General features: G+C 44.7%; 1 protein-coding gene across 1 annotated transcript in view; it reads left to right on the plus strand.

Annotated features, from left to right (window-relative positions):
- The window catches only part of LOC139559243 (voltage-gated delayed rectifier potassium channel KCNH8-like), a 127,379-nt gene that overhangs the window by 44,351 nt on the left and 55,461 nt on the right, over window positions 1–27,567 (plus strand). Inside the window, exons 4-6 of the mRNA XM_071375047.1 lie at window positions 1,491–1,633; window positions 6,931–7,165; window positions 8,652–8,809. Coding sequence (XP_071231148.1) covers window positions 1,491–1,633; window positions 6,931–7,165; window positions 8,652–8,809 — 536 coding nt within the window. The remainder of the gene's footprint in view (window positions 1–1,490; window positions 1,634–6,930; window positions 7,166–8,651; window positions 8,810–27,567) is intronic.

Raw genomic sequence — 27,567 nt, forward strand, 5'->3', positions numbered from 1 at the left:
CAGAATTCTTCCGATGACACTCCTGTAACATCATTTTACAACATACATATACAGTTTGTTCGAAAAGGTGCATATTTAGCCATACAAAACCGTGGTTACACAATGAAAATACTAGGAAATCAAGCCTCAATATGTCTGACGTCATCTATCAGAGTGATCTAGTTTAATTAAAAGCTAATCATATACTTGACTAAAAAATACAGGGTTGACAGGAATCGAAAGACAAATTAGTTCTTAATGCAACCGCTGATTTACATTTTTAAAATTATCCTTACTTTTCAATACAGGGTTGGCCAAGTGAAGCTATACCAAACAAAATGGCGATGTATGCGTTTAAAATATTTCGACAGAAACACGGTTTATCATATTAAATATTGCTTACTTTGAGCTGATCTTCCATCATATTCTTGGGCAATGTATCCTTTCTATGTTATAAACGTCTTTTGGTCGATAGATGTCCTCTGTCCTTCGAAATGTCCATCACCAACGACCGACACCCTAAAGCGTGTCCAAACTTTCAGAGTGCACGACAAAGAAATTCCTCAAAATCGCACTAAACGGATATAAATTGATATAAAACGGTTAAAATTCACTACATTATGATGTTTTTAACAACTATAACGACTGAAAACATGACCGGAGAAATACTGCTGGTTAGAAAACGATTTGGAACGAGGCAGGTCCGATGGCCTTCACGCTTGAGGCGCACGTTGAGAAAGAGGGGTCTCTGTACATTTTTGTCATTTATAATGGCTGTGAACGTCCCATAGACTTCATTGAAAACGTGATGACGTACAGACACCCAGAGGAAGACGTAGGTAGTGTCGGTTTCTTCATAGCATTCACTGTGGCCTTATAAACAGACCCCAGATCAGAGGTAAAAATTTCTGAAATCTGAACCCTGTCATGAAAAGTGCTGTAGAAATTGTTCTGTACCACTCAGAGACAAAATTTCAACTCCTATAGAAACTATAGACTGTTTTCTATCCAATAATAACAATAATATGCATATTGTACGATCAAGAATTGAGTACGAGGCAGTTTAATTTGGAAATGTAAAAAAAAAAATAATGCTAACAGCTCCCCCTATTGACAAAAGGTTAATGCCTAACCTTAACCATTCAGAGTTAATGCCTTACCTTAACCATTCAGAGTGAATGCCTTACCTTCAAGAATTTGGAGTTCATGCTTAAACTTAACCTTAAACACTTTGAAACTTGAGGTTTGGAACAACTTAGAAATTTGACGTTTGAGAAGATGGACGAATGTCTAATTGTGATGTGAGACTGTGAGCGCTGGTGGGTTACATATTAATTGTCACTGTAACTAGTGTTGATATTAAGTATTTCATCCAAACATCATTATTTTCCCCTCAGTTTTTTCTCTTCATTTTTCTATGAGCTTTTCCAGAGGGCCATGCAGTTTGATTGTACAGTAATACAGTCTGTCTGTGTGCATGCCTGTGTCTGTACATGCTTTTGTGCTTGCAGAGCGCCGACAAGGGCGTCTGAAAACTGGCTCTTCGTTCAGTTCGACTCGTCTGCGGAGCAGCACTGTACTCTACCACATCTCTGGTCACCTCCACAGCAAAGACAACAAGAAGAGGAAGAAGAGCAAGATCAAACTCAATAAGGTAAGACACACCCTAACAACCAACACTACATCTTAACAACCAACACTACACACCCTAACAACCAACACTACATCTTAACAACCAACACTACACACCCTAACAACCAACACTACATTTTAACAACCAACACTACACACCCTAACAACCAACACTACACCTTAACAACCAACACTACATCTTAACAACCAACACTACACACCCTAACAACCAACACTACATTTTAACAACCAACACTACACACCCTAACAACCAACACTACACCTTAACAACCAACACTACATCTTAACAACCAACACTACACACCCTAACAACCAACACTACATCTTAACAACCAACACTACACACCCTAACAACCAACACTACATCTTAACAACCAACACTACACACCCTAACAACCAACACTACACCTTAACAACCAACACTACACACCCTAACAACCAACACTACATCTTAACAACCAACACTACACACCCTAACAACCAACACTACACACCCTAACAAACAACACTACACACCCTAACAACCAACACTACACCTTAACAACCAACACTACACACCCTAACAACCAACACTACACACCCTAACAACCAACACTACACACGATAACAACCAACAGTACACCTTAGCAACCAACACTACACACCCTAACAACCAACACTACACACCATAACAACTAACACTACACACCATAACAGCAAACACTACACACCCTAACAACCAACACTACACACCCTAACAACCAACACTACACACGATAACAACCAACAGTACACCTTAACAACCAACACTACACACCCTAACAACCAACACTACATCTTAACAACCAACACTACACACCCTAACAACCAACACTACACACCCTAACAAACAACACTACACACCCTAACAACCAACACTACACCTTAACAACCAACACTACACACCCTAACAACCAACACTACACACCCTAACAGCCAACACTACACACGATAACAACCAACAGTACACCTTAACAACCAACACTACACACCCTAACAACCAACACTACACACCCTAACAACCAACATTACACACGATAACAACCAACAGTACACCTTAGCAACCAACACTACACACCCTAACAACCAACACTACACACCATAACAACTAACACTACACACCATAACAACAAACATTACACACCCTAGCAATCAACGCTACACCTCATAACAACAAACACTACACACGAAAAACAACAAACACTACACACCCTAACAACAAACACTACACACCCTAACAACAAACACTACACACCCTAACAACAAACACTACACACCCTAACAACCAACACTACACACCCTAACAACAAACATTCAGATGGCGCCGGAGAAGAAGGCTGACGTTTAACGTGTCCCTAACCGATTGTGTTTTTTGTTTGTTTCTTTGCGATGTTTGTAATTTATTATTTATTTGCAACTATTATTTGCAACTTATTTTGTACATAATGTTGCTGCTACCATCTCTTATGACCGAAACATCAGAACTGGACATCAGAATAGCGATTACTCACCACGAACTGGCAAAATCCTTTTTTTCCTTTAACAAATCTGACGAGCCCGACGTGAATGATATACTGCTTTCCCGTAAACAGACCCAGATCCCCGTAATTTGCGTGAAGAGAAGGTAGGGAAAAAGGGGTCGGAGGGCGAATTTTGAGAATTCGTAGGCGATCAAATTAACCACCACTTTCTTCCATTCTGCTAGCAAACGTGCAACCTTTGGAAAATAAAATCGATGACCTACACGGAAGATTAAACTACCAATGGGACATTCAAAACTGTAATATCTTATGCTTCACGGAGTCGTGGCTGAACGACAACATTATCAACATACAGATGGCTGGTTATACGCTGTACCGGCAGGATAGAACAGGTAAAACAAGGGGCGCATGTATTTTTGTAAACAACAGCTGGTGCACGATATCAAAGGAAGTCTCTAGGTTTTGCTTGCATGAGGTAGAGTATCTTATGATACGCTGTAGACCACACTATCTACCTAGAGAGTTTTCATCTGTATTTTTCGTAGCTGTCTACATACCACCACAGGCTGAAGCTGGCAGTAAGACCACACTCAATGAGCTGTATTCCACCATAAGCAAACAGGAAAATGCTCACCCAGAGGTGGCGCTCCTAATGGCCGGGGACTTTAATGGGAAACTTAAATCTGTCTTACCAAATTTCTATCAGCATGTTAAATGCGCAACTAGAGCGAAAAGAACTCTGGAACACCTTTACTCCACACACAGAGACGCATACAAAGCTCTCCCTCGCCCTCCATTTGGCAAATCTGACCATAATATTATCCTCCTGATTCCTGTTACAAACAAAAATTAAAGCAGGAAGCACCAGTGACTCCATCAATAGAAACTGTTTTGCTAGTACAGACTGGAATATGTTCCGGGATTCCTCCGATGGCATTGAGGAGTACACCACATCAGTCATTGGTTTCATCAATAAATGCATCGATGATGTCGTCCCCACAGTGACCATACGTACATACCCCAACCAGAAGCCATGGCTTACAGGCAACATCCGCACTGAGCTAAAGGCTAGAGCTGCCGCTTTCAAGGAGCGGGAAGCTTAGAATAAATCCCGCTATCCCCTCCGACGAATCATCAAACAGGAAAAGCAACAATACAGGATTAAGATCGAATCATATTACATCGGTTATGACGCTCGTCGGATGTGGCAGGGCTTGCAAACTATTACAGACTACAAAGAGAAGCACAGCCGAGAGCTGCCCAGTGACACGAGCCTACCAGATGAGCTAAACTACTTCTATGCTCGCTTTGAGGCAAATAACACTGAAACATGCATGAGAGCACCAGCTGTTCCTGAGTGTGATCACACTCTCTGCAGCTGATTTGAGTAAGACCTTCAAACAGGTCAACATTCACAAGGCCGCAGGGCCAGATGGATTACCAGGACATGTACTGCGAGCATGCACTGACCAACTGGCATGTGTCTTCACTGACATTTTCAACCTCTCCCTGTCCGAGTCTGTAATACCAACATATTTTAAGCAGACCACCATAGTCCCTGTGCCCAAGAACACTAAGGTAACCTGCCTAAATGACTACCAACCCGTAGCACTCACGTCTGTAGCCATGAAGTGCTTTGAAAGGCTGGTCATGGCTCACATCAACACCATTGATGTGAGAAATCTCTATTGCAATCCACACTGGCCTTTGCCACCTGGACAAAAGGAACACCTATGTGAGAATGCTGTTCATTGACTACAGTTCAGCATTCAACACCATAGTGCCCTCAAAGCTCATCAATAAGATATGGACCCTGGGACTAAACACCTCACTCTGCAACTGGATCCTGGACTTCCTGGTGGGCCGCCCCCAGATGGTAAGGGTAGGCAACAACACATCCGTCACGCTTATCCTCAACACGGGGGCCCCTCAGGGGTGCGTGCTCAGTCCCCTCCTGTACTCCCTGTTCACTCATGACTGCACGGCCAAGCACAACTCCAACACCATCATGAGGTTTGCCGATGGCACAACAGTGGTAGGCCTGATCACCGACAATGACGAGACAGCCTATAGGGAGGAGGTCAGAGACCTGGCCGTGTGGTGCCAGGACAACAATCTCTCCCTCAACGTGATCAAGACAAAGGAGATGATTGTGGACTACAGTAAAAGAGGACCGAGCACACCCCCATTCTCATCGACGGGGCTGCAGTGGAGCAGGTTGAGAGCTTCAAGTTCCTTGGTGTCCACATCACCAACAAACTACCATGGTCCAAGCACACCAAGACAGTCGTGAAGAGGGCACGACAAAACCTATTCACCCTCAGATTTGGCATGGGTCCTCAGATCCTCAAAAGGTTCTACAGCTGCACCATCGGGAGCATCCTGACTGGTTGCATCACTGCCTGGTATGGTAACTGCTCGGCCTCCGACCGCAAGGCACTACAGAGGGTAGTGCATACGACCCAATACATCACTGGGGCCAAGCTTCCTGCCATCCAGGACCTCTGTACCAGGCGGTGTCAGAGGAAGGCCCTAAAATTTGTCGAAGACTCCAGCCACCCAAGTCATAGACTGTTCTCTCTGCAACCACATGGCAAGCGGTACCGGAGCACCAAGTCTAGATCCAAGAGGCTTCTAAACAGCTTCCACCCCCAAGCCATGAGACTCTTGAACATCTAGTCAAATGGCTTTCTGCAATTTCTACATAAATTTTTTGACTTTTGAATATCAAATCAAATCAAATTTTATTTGTCACATACACATGGTTAGCAGATGTTAATGCGAGTGTAGCGAAAAGCTTGTGCTTCTAGTTCCGACAATGCAGTAATAACCAACAAGTAATCTAACCTAACAATTCCACAACTACTACCTTATACACACAAGTGTAAAGGGATAAAGAATATGTACATAAAGATATATGAATGAGTGATGGTACAGAACGGCATAGGCAAGATGCAGTAGATGGTATAGTGTACAGTCTATACATATGAGATGAGTAATGTAGGGTATGTAAACATAAAGTGGCATAGTTTAAAGTGGCTAGTGATACATGTATTACATAAAGATGGCAAGATGCAGTAGATGATATAGAGTACAGTATATACATATACATATGAGATGAGTAATGCAGGGTATGTAAACATTATATTAAGTGGCATTGTTTAAATATATGTGAATATATGTGAATATATGATATACCGTATAGCCCTTGATTATTGAAGAATATAACTTATAAATCCCTCATGTGCTTAGTTCAACTGTCGTACCATGTATCACATTAAAACCCCAAATATAAGCTTGTTTTATTCCATTGTCTGTAAAATGAACTATGTGTAGCTTGGAAACATGATTCAAACTGTCATTTTGATCTGATGCATGGTCAGTTCTTGTATCCATAGGTCTGTCTATGAATAGTTACATTTCACCAGCCCCATCCCTTAGCTGTTAACCAAAACATTAGCGGGTTGACCACTTTGTTTTTGTTTGAACTGCAGATTTCCTTTTTTACAGATCTGTCTTTTAGGTATTATTCCTATTTCCTTTGATTAAGAAACATGTTTTTGATAACAACCTTAACTCGCCAACAAACATATGCTTTACTCAGACAGTTTTCTTTGCATCCCAAATGTATTATGGACCCCCCTTTCTACTTCCATCTCCTTTCATCCAATCAGAATGTGTTCCCCTCTACTTTCACCCAATCAGAATATGTTACCCTCTATTTTTAGCCAATCAGAATGTGTTCCCCTCTACTTTCCTTCAATCAGAATGTATACCCCCTCTCCTTTCATCCAATCAGAATGTGTTTGGGGACCCCCCTGCTCTGCCGGAGTACAAGGTGGCGGACGCCAAGAAGTCCAAGTTTATCTTGCTTCACTTCAGCACCTTCAAGGCGGGTTGGGATTGGCTGATCCTGCTGGCCACCTTCTACGTTGCCGTGACAGTGCCCTACAACGTCTGCTTCATCGGAGACGATGACCTCACCAGGAGCACTACAGTCAGCGACATCGCTGTGGAGATACTCTTTATTATAGGTATAAGGGAGGGTCATATGTGTGTATGGGAGGGGGGTTACGTGGCATGGGGTTAGGCTTATGGTTGGGTTGGGGTTAGGCTTAGGGTTACGGCTAAGGTTAGGCTTTGGTTAGGGTTAGGCTTTGGTTAGGGACAGTGTTAGGGTCAGGGAAAGGGTTATGGTTAGGGACAGTGTTAGGGTCAGGGAAAGGGTTACGATTAGGGTTATGGTTAGGGACAGTGTTAGGTTCAGGGAAAGGGTTAAGGTTAGGGTTATGGTTAGGGACAGTGTTAGGGTCAGGGAAAGGGTTAAGGTTAGGGACAGTGTTAGGGTCAGGGAAAGGGTTACGGTTAGGGTTATGGTTAGGGACAGTGTTAGGGTCAGGGAAAGGGTTAAGGTTAGGGTTATGGTTAGGGACAGTGTTAGGGTCAGGGAAAGGGTTAAGGTTAGGGACAGTGTTAGGGTCAGGGAAAGGGTTAAGGTTAGGGTTATGGTTAGGGACAGTGTTAGGGTCAGGGAAAGGGTTAAGGTTAGGGTTATGGTTAGGGACAGTGTTAGGGTCAGGGAAAGGGTTAAGGTTAGGGTTATGGTTAGGGACAGTGTTAGGGTCAGGGAAAGGGTTAAGGTTAGGGACAGTGTTAGGGTCAGGGAAAGGGTTACGGTTAGGGTTATGGTTAGGGACAGTGTTAGGGTCAGGGAAAGGGTTAAGGTTAGGGTTATGGTTAGGGACAGTGTTAGGGTCAGGGAAAGGGTTAAGGTTAGGGACAGTGTGTTTAGTTTGTTGTCCAGCAGCTCAGTAACCTCAGTAACACTGATAGTGTATTTGTGTGTACTGTTACGTTCCCGAAGGACAAACTCAAAATGTCACCGCTCACAGAAAAGGGAACTAATAAAAAGTAACTTCGACAACAAAGACAAAAGAGAAAGGGGTTTATAATTGGTTGAAAGACACCCATGAAAGTTGGAAAGTAACTGATAAGGGGTTCTTAAAGCCCAATACATTTGCATCAGAGGAAAAACTAAAGGAAATCAACTCGCTCCGATTTAGGATAGGGAGTAAAACGAATATGAATCAAAACAAATAAAACTCAGATGTATTTTTGGCTAACTAAAGTGGAAGCACTAACAGGAGATGTAGCTCTCCCAACGTTGCCTCTTCCTGATATACTGGGCCAGTAGGTCTTAAATGCCAGTTGGGCCAGCTCAGGTGAAACATATCCTCACTAACGAGGTGTCTCCAATCAGTGTGTTTAAACTAACGTGCTAACCAACCTCGAAATGGATAGAGAAACCAAAACAGTACTTATTACATTATCTGATAGTAAATCATGGATCTGTAACCTTACACCCACCACTCTCTCCCTCTGTCCATCTATCTCTCTCTCTCCCTCCCTCCCTCTCCATCTCTCTCTCTCTTTCCCTCCCTCTATCTCTCTCTCTCCCTCCATCTCTCTCTCTCTCTCTCCCTCCCTCTATCTCGCTCTCTCTCCCTCTTTTCCTCCCAGACATTGTGTTCAGTTTCCGTACCACGTACGTGAGTAAGTCTGGTCAGGTGATTTTCAGTGCACGGTTGATCTGCATCCACTACATGACCACGTGGTTCATCATTGACCTGGTTGCCGCGCTGCCCTTTGACCTCCTCTACGCCTTCAAAGTCAGCGTGGTGAGTTTTCTGATTGGTTGAAATCCCTGTGATGCTGGGTGGTGTATTGTCATTAATTTAAAGAGGGAATTAAATGTTTTAGAAAGCATGGGTGAGTTTTTTTTGCCAAATCACTGAAGAAGACATATTAAAACCTTTACATTTGCAAGGACTATATTTTGTTTTAATAAGGTACTGTATCTAGCCAATGTATCTGCCAAGCACATTCCATCTCACATTTGTTATGGGATCAATATCTAAAGCAATCCTAGACTTGGCGCTCCGGTACCGCTTGCCATGCGGTAGCATAGAGAACAGTCTATGACTGGGGTGGCTGGAGTCTTTGACAATTTTTAGGGCCTTCCTCTGATACCGCCTTGTGTAGAGGTCCTGGACGGAAGGCAGCAGATGTACTGGGCCGTACGCACTATCCTCTGTGGCCAATATACCACAGCTAAGGGCTGTTCTTACGCACAATGCAAAGCGGAATGCCTGGATACAGCCCTTAGCCGTGATATTTTGGCCATATACCAAAAACCCCAGAGGTGCCTTATTGCTATTATAAACTGGTTATCAATGTAATTAGAAGAGTAAAAATAAATACGGTCTGATATACCACGGCTTTCGGCCAGTCAGCATCTAGAGCTCGAACCACCGAGTTTATAACTGTTTTAAAGCAGTGTCTCTTGATTGATTGGTAATATCTAATACAATGGTATTGTATTTACAGTACCTGGGCTGAGACACAAGTGGCATTTGAAAAGAATGGATAGCATTGATTACTTTATAACACAGAGGAACTGGTGGTTTTCCTGCATGTGTTTCTGTCTATTGATTTCATATACAGCACAAGGGAAACAGTTCCATCACATTGTGCCATTAGAGCCTTTACTGTTCTAGTATAATAATACACTATATATACAAAAGTATGTGGACACCCCTTCAAATTAGTGGATCCGGCTATTTCAGCCACACCCGTTACTGACAGGTGTATGAAATGGAGCACACAGCCATGCATTCTCCATAGCCAAACATTGGCAGTAGAATGGCCTTACTGGAGAGCTCAGTGACTTTCAATGTGGCACCGTCATAGGATGCCACCATTCCAACAAGTCAGTTCATGAAATTTCTGGCCTGCTAGAGCTGCCCCGGTAAGTGTTGTTATTGTGACGTGGAAACGTCTAGGAGCAACAACGGCTCAGCCGCGAAGTGATAGGCCACACCAGCTCACAGAATGGGACCCCCGAGTGCTGAAAAATCGTCTGTCCTCGGTTGCAACACTCACTGCCGAGTTCCAAACTGCATCTGGAAGCAACGCCAGCACAATAACTGTTAATCGGGAGCTTCATGAAATGGGTTTCCATGGCCGAGCAGCATCGGCTGGAGTGGTGTAAAGCTCGACGCCATTGGACTCTGGAGCAGTGGAAATGCGTTCTCTGGAGAGATGAATCACGCTTCACCATCTGGCAGTCCGACAGACGAATCTGGGTTTGGCGGGTGCCAGGAGAACGCTACCTGCCTCAATGCATAGTGCCAAATGTAAAGTTTGGTGGAGGAGGATAATGGTCTGGGGCTGTTTTTGATGGTTCGGGCTAGGCTCCGTAGTTCCAGTGAAGGGAAATCTTAACGCTACAGCATACAATGACATTCTAGACGATTCTGTGCTTCCAACTTTGTGGCAACAGTTTGGGGAAGGTCCTTTCCTGTTTCAGCAGGACAATGCCCCCGTGCACAAAGCGAGGTCCATACAGAAATGGTTTGTTGAAATCGTTGTGCTAGAACTTGACTGGTCTGCACAGAGCCCTGATCTCAACCTCATCGAACACCTTCGGGATGAATTGGAACGCCGACTGTGAGCCAGGCTTAATCGACCAACATCAGTGCCGACCTCTCTAATGTCCTTGTGCCTGAATGGAAGCAAGTCCTCGCAGCAATGTTCCAACACAGTGGAAAGCTTTCCCAGAAGAGTGGAGGCATTTATAGCTGCAAAGGGGGGACCAACTCCATATTAATGCCCATGATTTTGGAATGAGATGTTCGACGAGCAGGTATCCATGGTTCCGTTGAGAATAGTTGTATGGCAAAACTGCAGATATTTAGCAAATTAGAACAATTTCAGCAATTGTATGATGTTACCCAATTTGAAACGTTGCTCTCTGTGGCTGGGGAGTTTGGTTGGTTGTGTGGGTTAGTTTCCTTAAAGGGATCAGGAAGAATCAGTCTCTGGTCAGATAGGTCTCTCCTTTACTTTGGGTCCACTGAATCGAATCAAATTGAACTAATATATTGGACACATACACACATACATTAACGCATAATCAATCACTCATCACAGAGAATAACAGGAACAACCTGTGTGATTCTTTATAACATCATATGACAGCAGGAAATCAACAATGGAATCGCGCTGTGACTAATTGAGACTGGGTCAGGATGGTGAGAGAGAGAGAAAAAGAGGGAGAAGATACATGAAGACAATGAAAAGAGCGAACACAAGAGAAAGAGAGAGGGAGAGAGAAAGGGGGAGAAAATACATAGACAACGAGAGAGTAAATAATACAAGAGTAAATAATAAAAGAGTGAGAGGGGGAATGGTAAAGGTGAGATCGAGAGAGAGTTCATCAAAGAAAGAAATGGATAGAAATGTTGACAAGACAAAGAGACAGAGATCGAGAGAGAGAGAAGGAGAGAGGGAGAGAGGGAGAGAAAGGGAGAGAGGGAGAGAGGGAGAGAGGGAGAATGACAGGGTGCTCAAGTGCTCCGGGCGTAAGCACTGCTTGGTTCCAGACTCTATTAGTGAAAATACCATGGTGTCCCAGAGGACACTGGTTTGAGCATGCAGGCACCGGGGCCGGTGGGGGCGATGCCAGGGGAGCCCAGCCACGCAGGGTAATTGTCGAGTGTTCGGAGTGATGTCCCTGCTAAGGCTGTAGGCCATATTTCACCAGAATGAGACAAGGGGTCCCTGTGCTGACTCTCCCTTTCTCTTTCTCTCTTATTATCCCGCTTTTCTCTCTCTCTCATTCTCATTCAGTTTCTCGATGTTCACTCTCTTCCCTTTGACCCTCTGTTGTTTTCGTTTCTGTTTCTCCTTTCTCTTCTTTTACCATCTTCTCCTCACAGTACCTACACTCCCTCTCTCTCTCTCTCTCTCTCTCTCTGCATAAGTAGTACAATATTTGTATTCTCAATTTCCATTCCCTGTAACCCAGTACTAAAGCAGGGATAGGAGTCAGGTGCATCTATCCCAGATGCATCTCATGGAGAATGGAGACACAGAGGAAGATCCTATAGAACACTCTTGGAACAAAGGGTTCCAAAAGGATTCTTCAGCTGTCCCCATATGAGAACCCTTTTCGGTTCCAGGTAGAACCCTTTTGTATTCCATGTAGAACCCTCTGTGGAAAGGGTTCTACATGGAACTAAAAAGGGTTCTTCAAAGGGTTCTCCTATCGAGACAGTCGAAGAACCCTTTTAGGTTCTGGATAGTACCTCTAAGAGTATATTGACTCCGGTTAACCACGTCAAATTCCTAATCTACTCTATGCAACAATGACTTCTATCCAACACTATGAAGCTCAGAAGATCAAAGTGCTATTATAATTATTATATATTATAATCCTATAATGCTTCTAATGGTTATGGTGAAAATGGAAGGGATCACTGCCGCTACCTCGCTCTCCAACCAACGTGCAGGAATTGAGGAGCAAACTGAAGGAGAGAGGAGATTCAGACACTCTTGGAAGACTACAGAATTAAATTAAAAAAGCTTCTTTATTGTTAAAAGTATAAGAGACTTAACAATAAAAACCTTTTTTATTTTATTTAATTCCATTGTCTTCCAAGAGTTTCTAGTGGTTAATGTGTCATCGTTTCACTGAGGCCATTGGCAGTTCATCTCTTTATTAATACTTTATTGCTGGGATGATTATGACTCTTATGAATTCCGTCTTCAGCAGCACTAGAGGGATGGTTGATATGTGAATGCCCCAGTTACACAGTTCGCAGCATGGTTTCTCATTATTGTCTTAATCTTCTGTGGCTAATACAAAACAAATATTGTGTGGAATCAGTGGGAGGGTGGCCTTCTCTGATTTGGTCGTGGAGCTGGGGGTGTGGCTGGAGGGAGAGAGATAATTAAAAAAATATATTTCACCTTTATTTAAAACCAGGTAGGCTAGTTGAGAACAAGTTCTCATTTACAACTGCGACCTGGCCAAGATAAAGCAAAGCAGTATGACACAGACAACAACACAGAGTTACACATGGAGTAAACAATAAACAAGCCAATAACACAATAAACAAGTCAATGACACAGTAGAAAAAAATGTCTTTATACAGTGTGTGCAAAAGGCATGAGGAGGTAGGCAATAAATAGGCCATAGGAGCGAATAATTACAATTTAGCAGATTAACACTGGAGTGATAAATGAGCAGATGATGATGTGCAAGTAGAGATACTGGTGTGCAAAAGAGCAGAAAAGTAAATAAAATAAAAACAGTATGGGGATCAGGTAGGTAGATTGGGTGGGCTATTTACAGATGGACTATGTACAGCTGCAGCGATGGGTTAGCTGTTCAGATAGCTGATGTTTAAAGTTGGTGAGGGAAATAAAAGTCTCCAACTTCAGCGATTTTTGCAATTAGTTCCAGTCACTGGCAGCAGAGAACTGGAAGGAAAGGCGGCCAAATCAGGTGTTGGCTTTGGGGATGATCAGTGAAATATACCTGCTGGAACGTGTGCTACGGGTGGGTGTTGTTATTGTGACCAGTGAGCTGAGATAAGGCGGAGCTTTACCTAGCATAGACTTATAGATGACCTGGAGCCAGTGGGTCTGGCGACGAATATGTAGCGAGGGCCAGCCGACTAGGGCATACATGTCGCAGTGGTGGGTGGTATAAGGTGATTTGGTAACAAAACGGATGGCACTGTGATAGACTGCATCCAGTTTGCTGAATAGAGTATTGGAAGCTATTTTGTAGATGACATCGCCGAAGTCGAGGATCGGTAGGATAGTCAGTTTTACTAGGGTAAGTTTGGCGGCGTGAGTGAAGGAGGCTTTGTTGCGAAATAGGAAGCCGATTCTAGATTTGATTTTGGATTGGAGATGTTTAATATGAGTCTGGAAGGAGAGTTTACAGTCTAACCAGACACCTAGGTATTTATAGTTGTCCACATATTCTAGGTCGGAACCGTCCAGGGTGGTGATGCTAGTCGGGCGGGCGGGTGCGGGCAGGGAACGGTTGAAAAGCATGCATTTGGTTTTACTGGCGTTTAAGAGCAGTTGGAGGCCATAGAAGGAGTGTTGTATGGCATTGAAGCTCGTTTGGAGGTTAGTTAGCACAGTGTCCAAGGAAGGGCGAGAAGTATACAGAATGGTGTCGTCTGCGTAGAGGTGGATCAGGGAATCGCCCGCAGCAAGAGCGACATCATTGATATATACAGAGAAAAGAGTCGGCCCGAGAATTGAACCCTGTGGTACCACTATAGAGACTGCCAGAGGTCCAGACAACATGCCCTCCGATTTGACACACTGAACTCTGTCTGCAAAGTAGTTGGTGAACCAGGCAAGGCAGTCATTAGAAAAACCAAGGCTATTGAGTCTGCCGATAAGAATGCGGTGATTGACAGAGTCGAAAGCCTTGGCCAGGTCAATGAAGACGGCTACACAGTACTGTCTCTTATCGATGGCGGTTATGATATCGTTTAGTACCTTGAGCGTGGCTAAGGTGCACCCGTGACCGGCTCGGAAACTGGATTGCACAGCGGAGAAGGTACGGTGGGATTCGAAATGGTCAGTAATCTGTTTATTAACTTGGCTTTCGAAGACTTTAGATAGGCAGGGCAGGATGGATATAGGTCTGTAACAGTTTGGGTCTAGAGTGTCACCCCCTTGGAAGAGGGGGATGACCGCGGCAGCTTTCCAATCTTTAGGGATCTCGGACGATACGAAAGAGAGCTTGAACAGGCTGGTAATAGGGGTTGCAACAATGGCGGCGGATAGTTTAAGAAAGAGAGGGTCCAGATTGTCTAGCCCAGCTGATTTGTACGGGTCCAGGTTTTGCAGCTCTTTCAGAACATCTGCTATCTGGATTTGGGTGAAGGAGATTCTGGGGAGGCTTGGGCGAGTAGCTGCGGGGGGGAGTCTTCCTCCTGGCTACTCCAGCCCCGGCCAACAGCTGCGGGGGGAGCTGTTGGCCGGGGCTGGAGTAGCCAGGAGGAAGACATGGCCAGCCGTTGAGAAATGCTTATTGAAATTTTTGATTATCATGGATTTATCGGTGGTGACCGTGTTAACTAGCCCTCAGTGCAGTGGGCAGCTGGGAGGAGGTGCTCTTGTTCTCCATGGACTTTACAGTGTCCCAAAACTTTTTGGAGTTAGAGCTACAGGATGCAAATTTCTGCTTGAAAAAGCTAGCCTTGGCTTTCCTGACTGACTGCGTGTATTGGTTCCTGACTTCCCTGAACAGTTGCATATCGCGGGGACTATTTGATGCTATTGCAGTCCGCCACAGGATGTTTTTGTGCTGGTCAAGGGCAGTTAGGTCTGGAGTGAACCAAGGGCTATATCTGTTCTTAGTTCTGCATCTTTTGAACGGGGCATGCTTATCTAAGATGGTGAGGAAATTACTTTTAAAGAATGACCAGGCATTCTCGACTGAAAGGATGAGGTCAATATCCTTCCAGGATACTCGGGCCTGGTCGATTAGAAAGGCCTGCTCGCAGAAGTGTTTTAGGGAGCGTTTGACAGTGATGAGGGGTGGTCGTTTGACCGTGGACCCATAGCGGATACAGGCAATGAGGCAGTGATCGCTGAGATCATGATTGAAAACAGCAGAGGTGTATTTGGAGGGCAAGTTGGTCAGGATAATGACTATGAGGGTGCCCATGTTTACGGATTTAGGGTTGTACCTGGTGGGTTCCTTGATGATTTGTGTGAGATTGAGGGCATCTAGCTTAGATATTAGGACTGCCGGGGTGTTAAGCATATCCCAGTTTAGGTCACCTAACAGAACGAACTCTGAAGCTAGATGGGGGATGATCAATTCACAAATGGTGTCCATGGCACAGCTGGGAGCGTAGGGGGGTCGATAGCAGGCGGCAACAGTGAGAGACTTATTTCTGGAGAGATTAATTTTTTTAATTAGAAGTTCGCACTGTTTGGGTATAGACCTGGAAAGTATGACAGAACTTTGCAGGCTATCTCTGCGGTAGATTGCAACTCCTCCCCCTTTGGCAGTTCTATCTTGACGGAAAATGTTGTAGTTGGGTATGGAAATCTCAGAATTTTTGGTGGCCTTCCTAAGCCATGATTCAGACACGGCAAGGACATCAGGGTTGGTGGAGTGTGCTAAAGCAGTGAGAAAAACAAACTTAGGGAGGAGGCTTCTGATGTTGACATGCATGAAACCAAGGCTTTTTCGATCACAGAAGTCAACAAATGAGGGTGCCTGGGGACACGCAGGGCCTGGGTTTACCTCCACATCACCCGAGGAACAGAGGAGGAGTAGGATGATGGTACGGCTAAAGGCTATCAAAACTGGTCGCCTAGAGCGTTGGGGACAAAGAATAAAAGGAGCAGATTTATGGGCATGGTAGAATAGATTCAGGGCATAATGTGCGGGTACAGCGGAGGTAAGCCCAGGCACTGAGTGATGATAAGAGAGGTTGTATCTCTGGACATGCTGTTTATAATGGGTGAGGTCACCGCATGTGTGGGAGGTGGGACAAAGGAGGTATCAGAGGTATGATGAGTGGACTACGGTCTCCATTGTAAACTAAAACAATGATGACTAACCTAAACAACAGTATACAAGGCATATTGACATTTGAGAGAGACATACAGCGAGGCATAAAGTAATCACAGGTGTTGATTGGGAGAGCTAGCTAAGACAACAACGGGTGAGACAACAACAGCTAATCAGCTAAAACAACAACAGGTAAAATGGCGATGACTGGGCAGAGAGGGTCGGTTAACTACACACAGGGTCTGAGTTCGCGGCTGGGGCCGACAGATAATCAAAAAATAAACAGAATGGAGTACCGTGATTAATGGACAGTCCAGCAGGCATCAGCTATGTAGCCAAGTGATCATAGGGTCCAGGGGGCAGTGATAGATGGAACAGGGAAGCCGCGGAGTAGTCGCTACTACGCTAGCATGCGGGCGACACGGCGTTTAAAGTTAGTAGCCCGGGGCTAGTAGAAGCATCTGCTCCGACGTCCGACGGAGGCCGGTTGAAGGCACAGCGGATGGAGTATTCGCCGGCAGACCTGTCGTGGTGGTGCGGTGGGGCGCCGTGTCGACAAAGGATCCAAGCCAGATGGCGAAAGAGGTATTGTAGTTGTAGTAATTTAGTTTGCTAGCCGGGAGATGCGCCTGGCTCACGGCTAACTGGTGCTAGCTTCGGGGCAGGGGCGTTAGCCACTATAGCCACTCGGTAGCAGCGGTGATCCGGTGCCAAGGTCCAGAGCTTACGGCAAGGATCCGGTGGAGTATTGGGTTCTAGCCGTGTTTGGGTGGAGTCCGGGTGAACAACTGAGTAGGCCGGGAGGTGGGCCTCAGGGATAGCTTCGGTACTGGGTAACTCGGTGGGTGCTAGCTAGCTGTGAAGGTCAGGAGTAATGGTCCAGGGATTACGGCAGGAATCCGGCGTTGTAGTGGAGAGACAGTCCGATACTGGTAGACTGGCGTATTATCCAGGCTAGAATAAAGGGCTGGTATCTGTGCAGAAGGTAAAGGCCGCTAGCAGTGGCTAACAATGACTAAATAGCTTTTAGCTAATTAGCTGGTTAGCTTCTGATGGCTAGCTGGTTCTTGCTATAAGGTCTAAAAATAAAAAATAATAGCGGTTACATATCACATTGGGTGAGGCAGGTTACCGGAAGGTATAATTGAATTAAAATGGAAAAGAGATTGAAAATAAAATCTAAATATATACAAAAAAATATGAAAAGTACAAAAGTACACGAGAGGACGAACAAAACACGTCTGCACTGCTACGCCATCTTGGATCTTGACGGGACAAGACAGATAATGATTGTTACAGCACTACCTTGGAAACAGTGGTGGGCAAAGCCATAGTTATGCAATGGTAATTGTACACCTGACAAGGAGAAATTTAAAATGGAAGAACAAGAGATGTGACAGATGTATACATATATCAGGGCTCAGGCTAAGACCCAGACACAGGAGGCAGATACTAGGAGGCAGAGTCTCAGAGTTTATTTCAGTACAAGTGGCAGGCAATCGGAAGGTCAAGGCAAGCAAAGAGTCATAATCCAAATCAAAGTCAGGCAGGTACAGGACAGCAGGCAGGGTCAGGAAAGGCACAAAGGCCAAAACTGGGATGATTGGAGACACCTGGAGGGGGGTGGAGACAATCACAAGACAGGTGAAACAGATCAGGGTGTGACAAAATCACCTGAGTTTGGAGTTATGTGACCTCTCTCTCTCTCTCTCTCTCTCTCTCTCTCTCTCTCTCTCTCTCTCTCTCTCTCTCTCTCTCTCTCTCTCTCTCTCTCTCTCTCTCTCTCTCTCTCTCTCTCTCTCTCTCTCTCTCTCTCTCTCTCTCTCTAATGGGCTTTATTGGCATGGGAAACAAAAGTTTACATTGCCAAAGCAAGTGAAATAGATAATGAACAAAAGTGAAATAAACAATATAAAATGAACAGTAAACATTACACTCACAAAAGTTCCAAAGAAATAGAGTCATTTCAAATGTCATATTATGTCAATATATAGTGTTGTAACGATGTGCAAATGGTTAAAGTACAAAAGTGAAAAATAAATGAACAAATATGGGTTGTATTTACAATGGTGTTTGTTCTTCACTGGTTGTCCTTTCCTTGTGGCAACAGGTGACACATCTTGCTGCTGTGGTATTTCACCCAGTAGATATGGGAGTTTGTCAAAATTGGATTTGTTTTTCAATTCTTTGTGGGTCTGTGTAATCTGAGGGAAATATGTATCTTTAATATTGCCATACATTTGGCAGGTTAAGAAGTGGAGCTCAGTTTCCACCTCGTTTTGTGGGCAGTGTGCACATATCTTGTCTTCTCTTAAGAGCCAGGTCTGCCTACGGTGGCCACTTTCAATAGCAAGGCTTTGCTCACTGAGTCTGTACATAGTCAAAGCTTTCCTTAATTTTGGGTCAGTCACAGTGGTTAGGTATTCTGCAACTGTGTACTCTCTGTTTAGGGCCAAATAGCATTTTCGTTTACTCTATTTTTTTGTAAATTCGTTCCAATGTGTCAAGTAATTATGTTTTTGTTTTCTCATGATTTGGTTGGGTCTAATTGTGTTGCTGTCCTGGGGCTCTGTGGGGTCTGTTTGTGTTTGTGAACAGAGCCCCAGGACCAGCTTGCTTAGGGGACTCTTCTCCAGGTTCATCTCTCTGTAGGTGATGGCTTAGTTATAGAAGATTTGAGAATCGCTTCCTTTTAGGTGGATGTAGAATTGAAAGTCTCTTTTCTGGATTTTGATAACTATGGGGTATCAGCCTAATTCTGCTCTGCATGCATTATTTGGTGTTTTACATTGTACACAGAGGATGTTTTTGCAGAATTCTGCATACAGAGTCTAATTAGCATGCCAAATGTTCCTTTTGATGGCGTAGAAGGCCCTTCTTGCCTTGTCTCTCAGATCGTTCACAGCTATGTGGAAGTTACCTGTGCCCTGATGTTTAGGCCAAGATATATATTGTTTTTTGTGTGCTCTAAGGAAATTTGTCTAGATGGAATTGGTATTTAAGGTCCTGGCAACTGGGCATTTTTTGGAACACCATTATTTTTGTACTACTGAGATTTAGTGTCAGGGCCCAAGTCTGTGCAGAAGATCTAGGTGCTGCTGTAGGCCCTCCTTGGGACAGAAGCACCAAATCATCAGCCAACAGTAGACATTTGACTTCAGATAGTAGGGTGAGGCTGGGAGCTGCAGACTATTCTAGTGCCCTCGCCAATTTGTTGATATATATGTTGAAGAATTTGGGGCTAAAGCTGCATCCCTGTCTCACCCCCCGGCCCTGTGGAAAGAAATGTGAATGTTTTTTGCCAATTTTAACCGCACACTTGTTGTTTGTGTACATGGATTTTATAATGTCGTATGTTTTTCCCCCAACACCGCTTTCCATCAATTTGTATCAAAAAAGCTTTTGACTCAATTTGGCATGAGGGTCTGCTCATGCCAAATTGAGTCAAAAGCTTTTTTGAAATCAACAAAGCATGAGAAGACTTTGCCTTTGTTTTGGTTTATTTGTTTGTCAGTTAAGGTGTACAGGGTGAATACATGGTCTGTCGTACGATAATTTGGTAAAAACCCAATTTGACATTTGGTCAATACATTGTTTTCACTGAGGAAATGTACGAGTCTGCTGTTAATGATAATGCAGAGGATTTTCCCAAGGTTGCTGTTGACGCGTATCCCACGGTAGTTATTGGGGTCAAATTTGTCTCCACTTTTGTGAATTGGGGTGATCAGTTCTTGGTTCCAAATATTGGGGTGCCAGAGCTGAGGATGATGTTGAAGAGTTTAAGTATAGCCAATTGGAATTTGTGGTCTGAATATTTGATCAGGATACCATCAACCCCACAGGCCTTTTTGGGTTGGAGGGTTTGTATTTTGTCCTGTAGTTCATTCAATGTAATTGGAGAATCCAGTGGGTTCTGGTAATCTTTAATAGTTGATTTTAAGATTTTGTATTTGATCATGTATATGTTTTTGCTGTTTGTTCTTTGTTATAGAGCCAAAAAGATTGGAGAAGTGGTTTATCCATACATCTCCATTTCTCCGTTTTCAAACCAAATGTTAGTAGTCACATGGGCCAAATACAACAGGTGTAGACCTTACAGTGAAATGCTGAATACAACAGGTGTAGACCTTACAGTGAAATGCTGAATACAACAGGTGTAGACCTTACAGTGAAATGCTGAATACAACAGGTGTAGACCTTACAGTGAAATGCTTTTCCCAAAAGTGGCTAGATTCTATGGATTCTTCAATTATATTGAGCTGATTTCTGATGTGCTGTTCCTTCTTCTTCCATTGTGTTTTAGTGATTAACCACAGTGAAGGCGTAGGCTCAGGTTTTCTGGGTCTCTATGTTTTTGGCTGGATAGGTTTCTCAATTTCTTTTTTAGGTTTTTGCAATTTTTTGATTTGATAGGGAAACTGAGAGGTCAAATATACTGTTTACTGTAGGTTTTCTACTGCCAAGTTACACGTTCATTTTATTATAGCTAAACATTTTGTCCAAGAAGTTGTCTAACAAGGGTTGAATTTGTTGTTGCCTAATTGTTTTTTAGTAGGTTTCCACATTACTTTCCTTCCATCAATAGCATTTCTTAATATTATTCAGTTCCTTTGGCTTTGATGTCTCGTGATTGAGTATTGCTCTGTCCAAGTAGACTGTGATTTTACTGTGATCTGACAGGGGTATCAGTGGGCTGACTGTGAACGCTCTGAGAGAATTTGGCTTGACGTCAATGATAAAGTATTCTACAGTACTACTGCAAACAGATGAGCTATAATTGTACGTACCGTAGGTGTACCTACCCACTGAGTCCCCTCGAAGCCTACCATTAACAACGTACATACCCAGCGTCCGACAGAACTGCAGGAGTTGTGACCCATTTTGTTTGGTTATGTTGTCGTAGTTTTGTCTAGGGTGGCATATGGGGGAGGGAACGCTGTCACCTTCAGGTAGGTGTTTGTCCCCTTGTTTGCTGAGGGTGTCAAATTCTTGTCCAGTTTTGGCGTTTACAGTGTATTCTGAAAGTATTCAGACCAGTTTCCGCATTTTGTTACGTTGCAACCTTATTCTAAAATTGATCAAATACTTTTTTCCCCTCATCAATTTTAACACAATACCCCATAATGATAAAGCAAAAACAGGTTTTTACAATTTCTGCACATTTATGAAAATAAAAAACTGAAATATCACATTTACTTAAGTATTCAGACCCTTTGCTCAGTACTTTGTGGATGCACCTTTGGCATAGGTCTGATCTGAGGGGTTCTATATGGGGTGTGGGCATGGTTGGTTTGGGGGTTATTGATTGGTTGGGGTGGGGTGTGGATGTGGCTGGTGGTACAGTGGTCTGGATGTATGTCCTCTTGGCGTGGGTCCTCTATGTGTAGGTCTCTGTCTGTCTGTCTGTCTGTCTGTCTGTCTGTCTGTCTGTCTGTCTGTCTGTCTGTCTGTCTGTCTGTCTGTCTGTCTGTCTGTCTGTCTGTCTCTCTCTCGCTCTCACTCTCTGACTCTCTCTTTCTCTCTGTCTGTCTCTGATTCTTTCTCTCTTTCTCACTCTCACTCTCTCTCTCGCTCTCTTTCTTTCTGTCTCTTTCGCTCTCTCTCTCTTTCTGTCTGTCTCACTCTCTCTCTTTCTATTTTCTCTCTCTCACACACTCTCTCTCTCTTTCTATTTTCTCTCTCTCTCTCTTTTAAATCCCCTTCCTCTCTACCCTTCATCTCTATTTTCCCATCATCCTTCTCCCTTTCTTGCAAGTGCCTCCTCTCTGTTTTGTTACCTTTCTACACAATTACTGGCCCACTTTCTTGCTCTTAACCATCTGCCCCCCTCCATTTGTGCAAACCTGCGCACCCACACACGCACAAGCATGCAAATGTACACACACACATTCTCCCACTATTTCTCAGTTAGTCCCAGAGAAAAGGCTGTTTGTGTGTGTGTGTGTGTGTGTGTGTGTGTGTGTGTGTGTGTGTGTGTGTGTGTGTGTGTGTGTGTGTGTGTGTGTGTGTGTGTGTGTGTGTGTGTGTGTGTGTGTGTGTGTGTGTGTGTGTGTGTGTGTGTGTGTGTGTGGTGGCTAAGGTCTAAGGAGCTGTGTTATGATGGACTGCTGTTCGAGATTGCCTGAGGAGCAGTTGCGAAGTCTTTCTGGGAAACTGCTATAATGTGCTTCACATTGTATGGGAGGGAGGGAGGGGGAGAGAAAGAGAGAGAGAGATAGGTGAAAGCATATGTAAGTGGATAGAGATGTACACACACACACAAATACTTTCATCACACACTTACAGCCCACCTGAAGTGAAGTGTATGATTGCTATTTTTTCACTGAAAGATCCATGTCAGTCAGAAACACTCTTTATTGATGCCATATGAGCATTTTAACAGGCCTGAAATCAGTTGTTATAGAGAGGGAACGTACGGATTGGACAACTAGTGGGATTTGAAACAGAACAGGGCTTTGAAGGGACTTTAGAAAGTGCTTACTTTGACCTCAGACATGGTTGTGTATTTTGTATGGCTCAGCACTAGTTTATTGCCATTGGTTTACTGTGTGTGTGATTCTGAGTTTACAGCATTGTTGCAGTGAGCTATAGCTTTACTATCAGCCTGGGTGACAAGGGGAGATTGCTGCTCATTTTCATTGCCTTGTTAAAGACGCAGTGTGTACCAAATGGCACCCTATTCTCAATATAGTGCACTACTTTTGACTAGGACCCGTTGGACTCTGGTCAAATGTAGTGCGCTGTATAAGGAATAGGTTACTATTTGGGATCCACTCACAGGGCATTCGTGAGTTCCTGTTCACAGGAAATCACTCTCTGCATTCGTTCTCTCTCTCAGTGCCTTCAGCACCAAGCACTCAAATGTCAAAGAAATGAAAGAAGTGTGAGAATATGCAGCAGTGTATTTACTCAAAGCATGGAGGAGAACTATATTCCTGTTGAAGATCACAAGACGGATTATGAGGATGATGATGATGATGATGCTTTAATGATGCCATTGGTATAATTTTATAGAATTTAATATATCTGCTCTGAAAGATAATACTGACAACAATGATGATGCTAATTTCATTTGTAATTTAAAAAAAAATATATATGTAACCTTTATTTACCTAGGCAACTCAGTTAGCAACAAATTCTTATTTACAATGACGGCCAAACCCGGACGATGCTGGGCCAATTGTACGCCGCCCTATGGGACTCCCAATCACTGCCGGATGTGATGCAGTCTGGATTCGACCAGGGACTGTAGTGACGCCTCTAGCACTGAGATGCAGTGCCTTAGACCGCTGCGCCACTCGGGAGCAATGATGGTGGTGATGATGATGATGGTGATGATGGTGATGATGATGTGTTTGGCTATGTTGGTGGTTTTGATAAAAATGAGAAGGAGTAGGAAGGTGTGTTTGGTTGAATAGGTATGATGATGAAGATCATGATGACAAGGAAGAGGAGGAAGAGGAGAGAGAGAGAGATTTGACCATTTAAAACACAATACAACCACACATGTGGATAATGCATTTAAAATCATCGAGGATGACATAAAAAAGTTAGAAAATGTTTTCCCATTGTGGTCCTCTTAAATAAAATGTTCAACAATTAACCAACATAAACATAGAAATCCTAGGATCCACAGTACACCTACAGTAGCCTAGTACGCATACAGTTGAAGTCGGAAGTTTACATATACTTAGGTTGGAGTCATTAAAACTCGTTTTTCAACCACTCCACAAATTTCTTGTAAACAAACTATAGTTTTGGCAAGTTGGTTAGGACATCTACTTTGTGCATGACACAAGTCATTTTTCCAACAATTGTTTAAAGACAGATTATTTCACTGTATCACAATTCCAGTGGGTCAGACGTTTACATGCACTAAGATGACTGTGTCTTTAAACAGCTTGGAAAATTCCAGAAAATTATGTCATGGCTTTAGAAGCTTCTGATAGGCTAATTGACATCATTTGAGTCAATTGGAGGTGTACCTGTGGATGTTTTTCAAGGCCTACCTTCAAACTCAGTGCCTCTTTGCTTGACATCATGAGAAAATCAAAAGAAATCAGCCAAGACCTCAGAAAGATGATTGTAGACCTCCACAAGTCTGGTTCATCCTTGGGAGCAATTCCCAAACGCCTGGTGGTACCACGTTCATCTGTACAAACAATAGTACGCAAGTATAAACACCATGGGACCACGCAGCCGTCATACCGCTCACGAAGGAGACGCGTTCTGTCTCCTAGAGATGAACGTACTTTGGTGCGAAAAGTGCGAATCAATCCCAGAACAACAGCAAAGGACTTTGTGAAGATGCTGAAGGAAACAGGTGCAAAGTATCTATATCCACAGTAAAATGAGTCCTATATCGACATAACCTGAAAGGCTGCTCAGCAAGGAAGAAGCCACTGCTCCAAAACCGACATAAAAAAATCCAGATTACAGTTTGCAACTGCACATGGGGACAAAGATCGTACTTTTTGGAGAAATGTCCTCTGGTCTGATGAAACAAAAATGGAACTGTTTGGCCATAATGACCATCGTTATGTTTGGAGGAAAAAGAGGGATGCTTGCAAGCCGAAGAACACCATTCCAACCATGAAGAATGGGGGTGGCAGCATCATGTTGTGGGGGTGCTTTGCTGCAGGAGGGACTGGTGCACTTCACAAAATAGATGGCATCATGAGGGAGGAAAAATATGTGGATATATTGAAGCAACATCTCAAGACATCAGTCAGGAAGTTAAAGCTTGGTCACAAATGGGTCTTCCAAATGGACAATGACCCCAAGCATACTTCCAAAGTTGTGGAAAAATGGCTTAAGGACAACAAAGTCAAGGTATTGGAGTGGCCATCACAAAGCCCTAACCTCAATGCTATAGAAAATTTGTCGGTCACTCTCCTTGTTCGGGCGACGTTCGGCAGTCGACGTCACCGGTCTTCTAGCCATCGCCGATCCACCAGAGACAGGGAGTTCTCTCAGTGCCTCCACCAGCACAACCAGGGTCTCCACTACGCGCCCCTCTTTCTCCTGGTCCCAGTGGGATTCGTCTCTCTCTTCCCCAGGAATATGATGGGACGGCTGCGAACTGCCAGGGGTTCCTATTACAACTGGACCTATACCTGGCAACCGTCCACCCGGCTCATTCGGGCCGTGAGAGGGTGTCCGCCCTCGTCTCGTGCCTCACAGGGAAAGCCCTGGAGTGGGCCAACGCCGTGTGGAGAGAGGGAGATGTGGCGTTGGACCAGTTTGAGGACTTCACCTGCCGTTTCCGGGCAGTCTTCGACCACCTGCCGAGGGTAGAGCGGTGGGGGAGCGCCTCTTCCATCTGAGGCAGGGGACGAGGAGCGTCCAGGAGTTCGCCCTGGAGTTTCGGACCCTGGCTGCCGGCGCGGGATGGAACGACAGGGCCTTGATCGACCATTATCGTTGCAGTCTGCGCGAGGACGTCCGTCAGGAGTTGGCCTGCAGAGTCACCACCTTCACGTTCGACCAGCTGGTGGACCTGTCCATCCGGCTGGATAACCTGTTGGCTACCCGCGGACGTTCAGATCAGGGTTTGTTGGTTCCATCCCCTTGCACCCCCTCTCCAATACCCATGGAGCTGGGAGGGGCGGTGCGCAGGGAGACCGGAGGGGTTCCAGCTCGTGCACCATCTGTGGCCACAGAGGTCACACTGCCGGTCGGTACAGGGTTGGTTCCTCTGGGTATCGAGGCAGGCAGGGCGCTCTGGCTGCCACCCCAGGTGAACCGGTACCATTCTCACTCAGAGCCCTCTGTTGCACATATGTTTGTGTATGTCACTTTCCCTGAGTTTTCCCCGCATTCCCAGCATAAGGCGCACGTCGATTCAGTCGCGGCTGGGAAATTTATAGAAAAATCGTTCGCCCATAGTTTAGGGATCCCCATTGTTCCCATGGCTGTGCCCTTCCCCGTTCACGCCTTAGATAGTCGACCATTAGGGTCAGGGTTGATCAGGGAGGCCACCGCTCCTCTGGGCATGGTGACGCAGGGGGGTCACAAGGAGAGAATTAGTCTCTTCCTAATTGACTCTCCTGCGTTTCCCGTGGTGCTAGGTCTACCCTGGTTAGTTTGTCATGAGCCCACTGTTTCTTGGCCACAGAGGGCTCTCACGGGGTGGTCGCGAGAGTGCTCGGGGAGGTGTTTAGGGGTTTCCATTGGTGCTAATATGGTGGAAAGTCCAGACCAGGTCTCCATCATGCGTATTCCCCCTGAATATGCCGATTTGGCTCTCGCCTTCTCCAAAAAGAAGGCGACTCAATTACCACCCCATCGACGGGGCGATTGCACAATAGATCTCCTGGTAGATGCTGCACTTCCCAGGAGTCACGTGTATCCCCTCTCACAGGCGGAGACAGGCTATGGAAACATATGTCTCCGAATCCCTGCGTCAGAGGTACATTCGGTCATCCACTTCACCTGCCTCCTCGAGTTTCTTTTTTGTGAAGAAGAAGGAGGGAGGTCTGTGCCCGTGTATTGACTATCGGGGTCTGAACCAGATTACTGTGAGGTATAGTTACCCACTACCGCTCATAGCCACAGTGATTGAGTCAATGCACGGGGCGCACCTCTTCACCAAACTAGATCTCAGGAGCGCTTACAACCTGGTGCGTATCCGGGAGGGAGATGAGTGGAAGACGGCTTTCTGTTCCACCTCAGGGCACTATGAGTACCTCGTCATGCCATATGGGTTGATGAATGCGCCATCAGTCTTCCAGGCCTTTGTAGACGAGATTTTCAGGGACCTGCACGGGCAGGGTGTAGTGGTGTATATCGATGACATTCTGATATACTCCGCTACACGCGCTGAGCATGTGTCCCTGGTGGGCAGGGTGCTTGGTCGCCTGTTGGAGCATGACCTGTACGTCGAGGCTGAGAAGTGCCTGTTCTTTCAGCAGTCCGTCTCCTTCCTAGGGTACCGCATTTCCACCTCAGGGGTGGAGATGGAGAGTGACCGCATTTCTGCCGTGCGTAATTGGCCAACTCCCACCACGGTAAAGGAGGTGCAGCGGTTCT

The sequence above is a fragment of the Salvelinus alpinus genome, chromosome 29 (assembly GCF_045679555.1).
Source record: "Salvelinus alpinus chromosome 29, SLU_Salpinus.1, whole genome shotgun sequence".
NCBI lineage: Eukaryota > Metazoa > Chordata > Actinopteri > Salmoniformes > Salmonidae > Salvelinus > Salvelinus alpinus.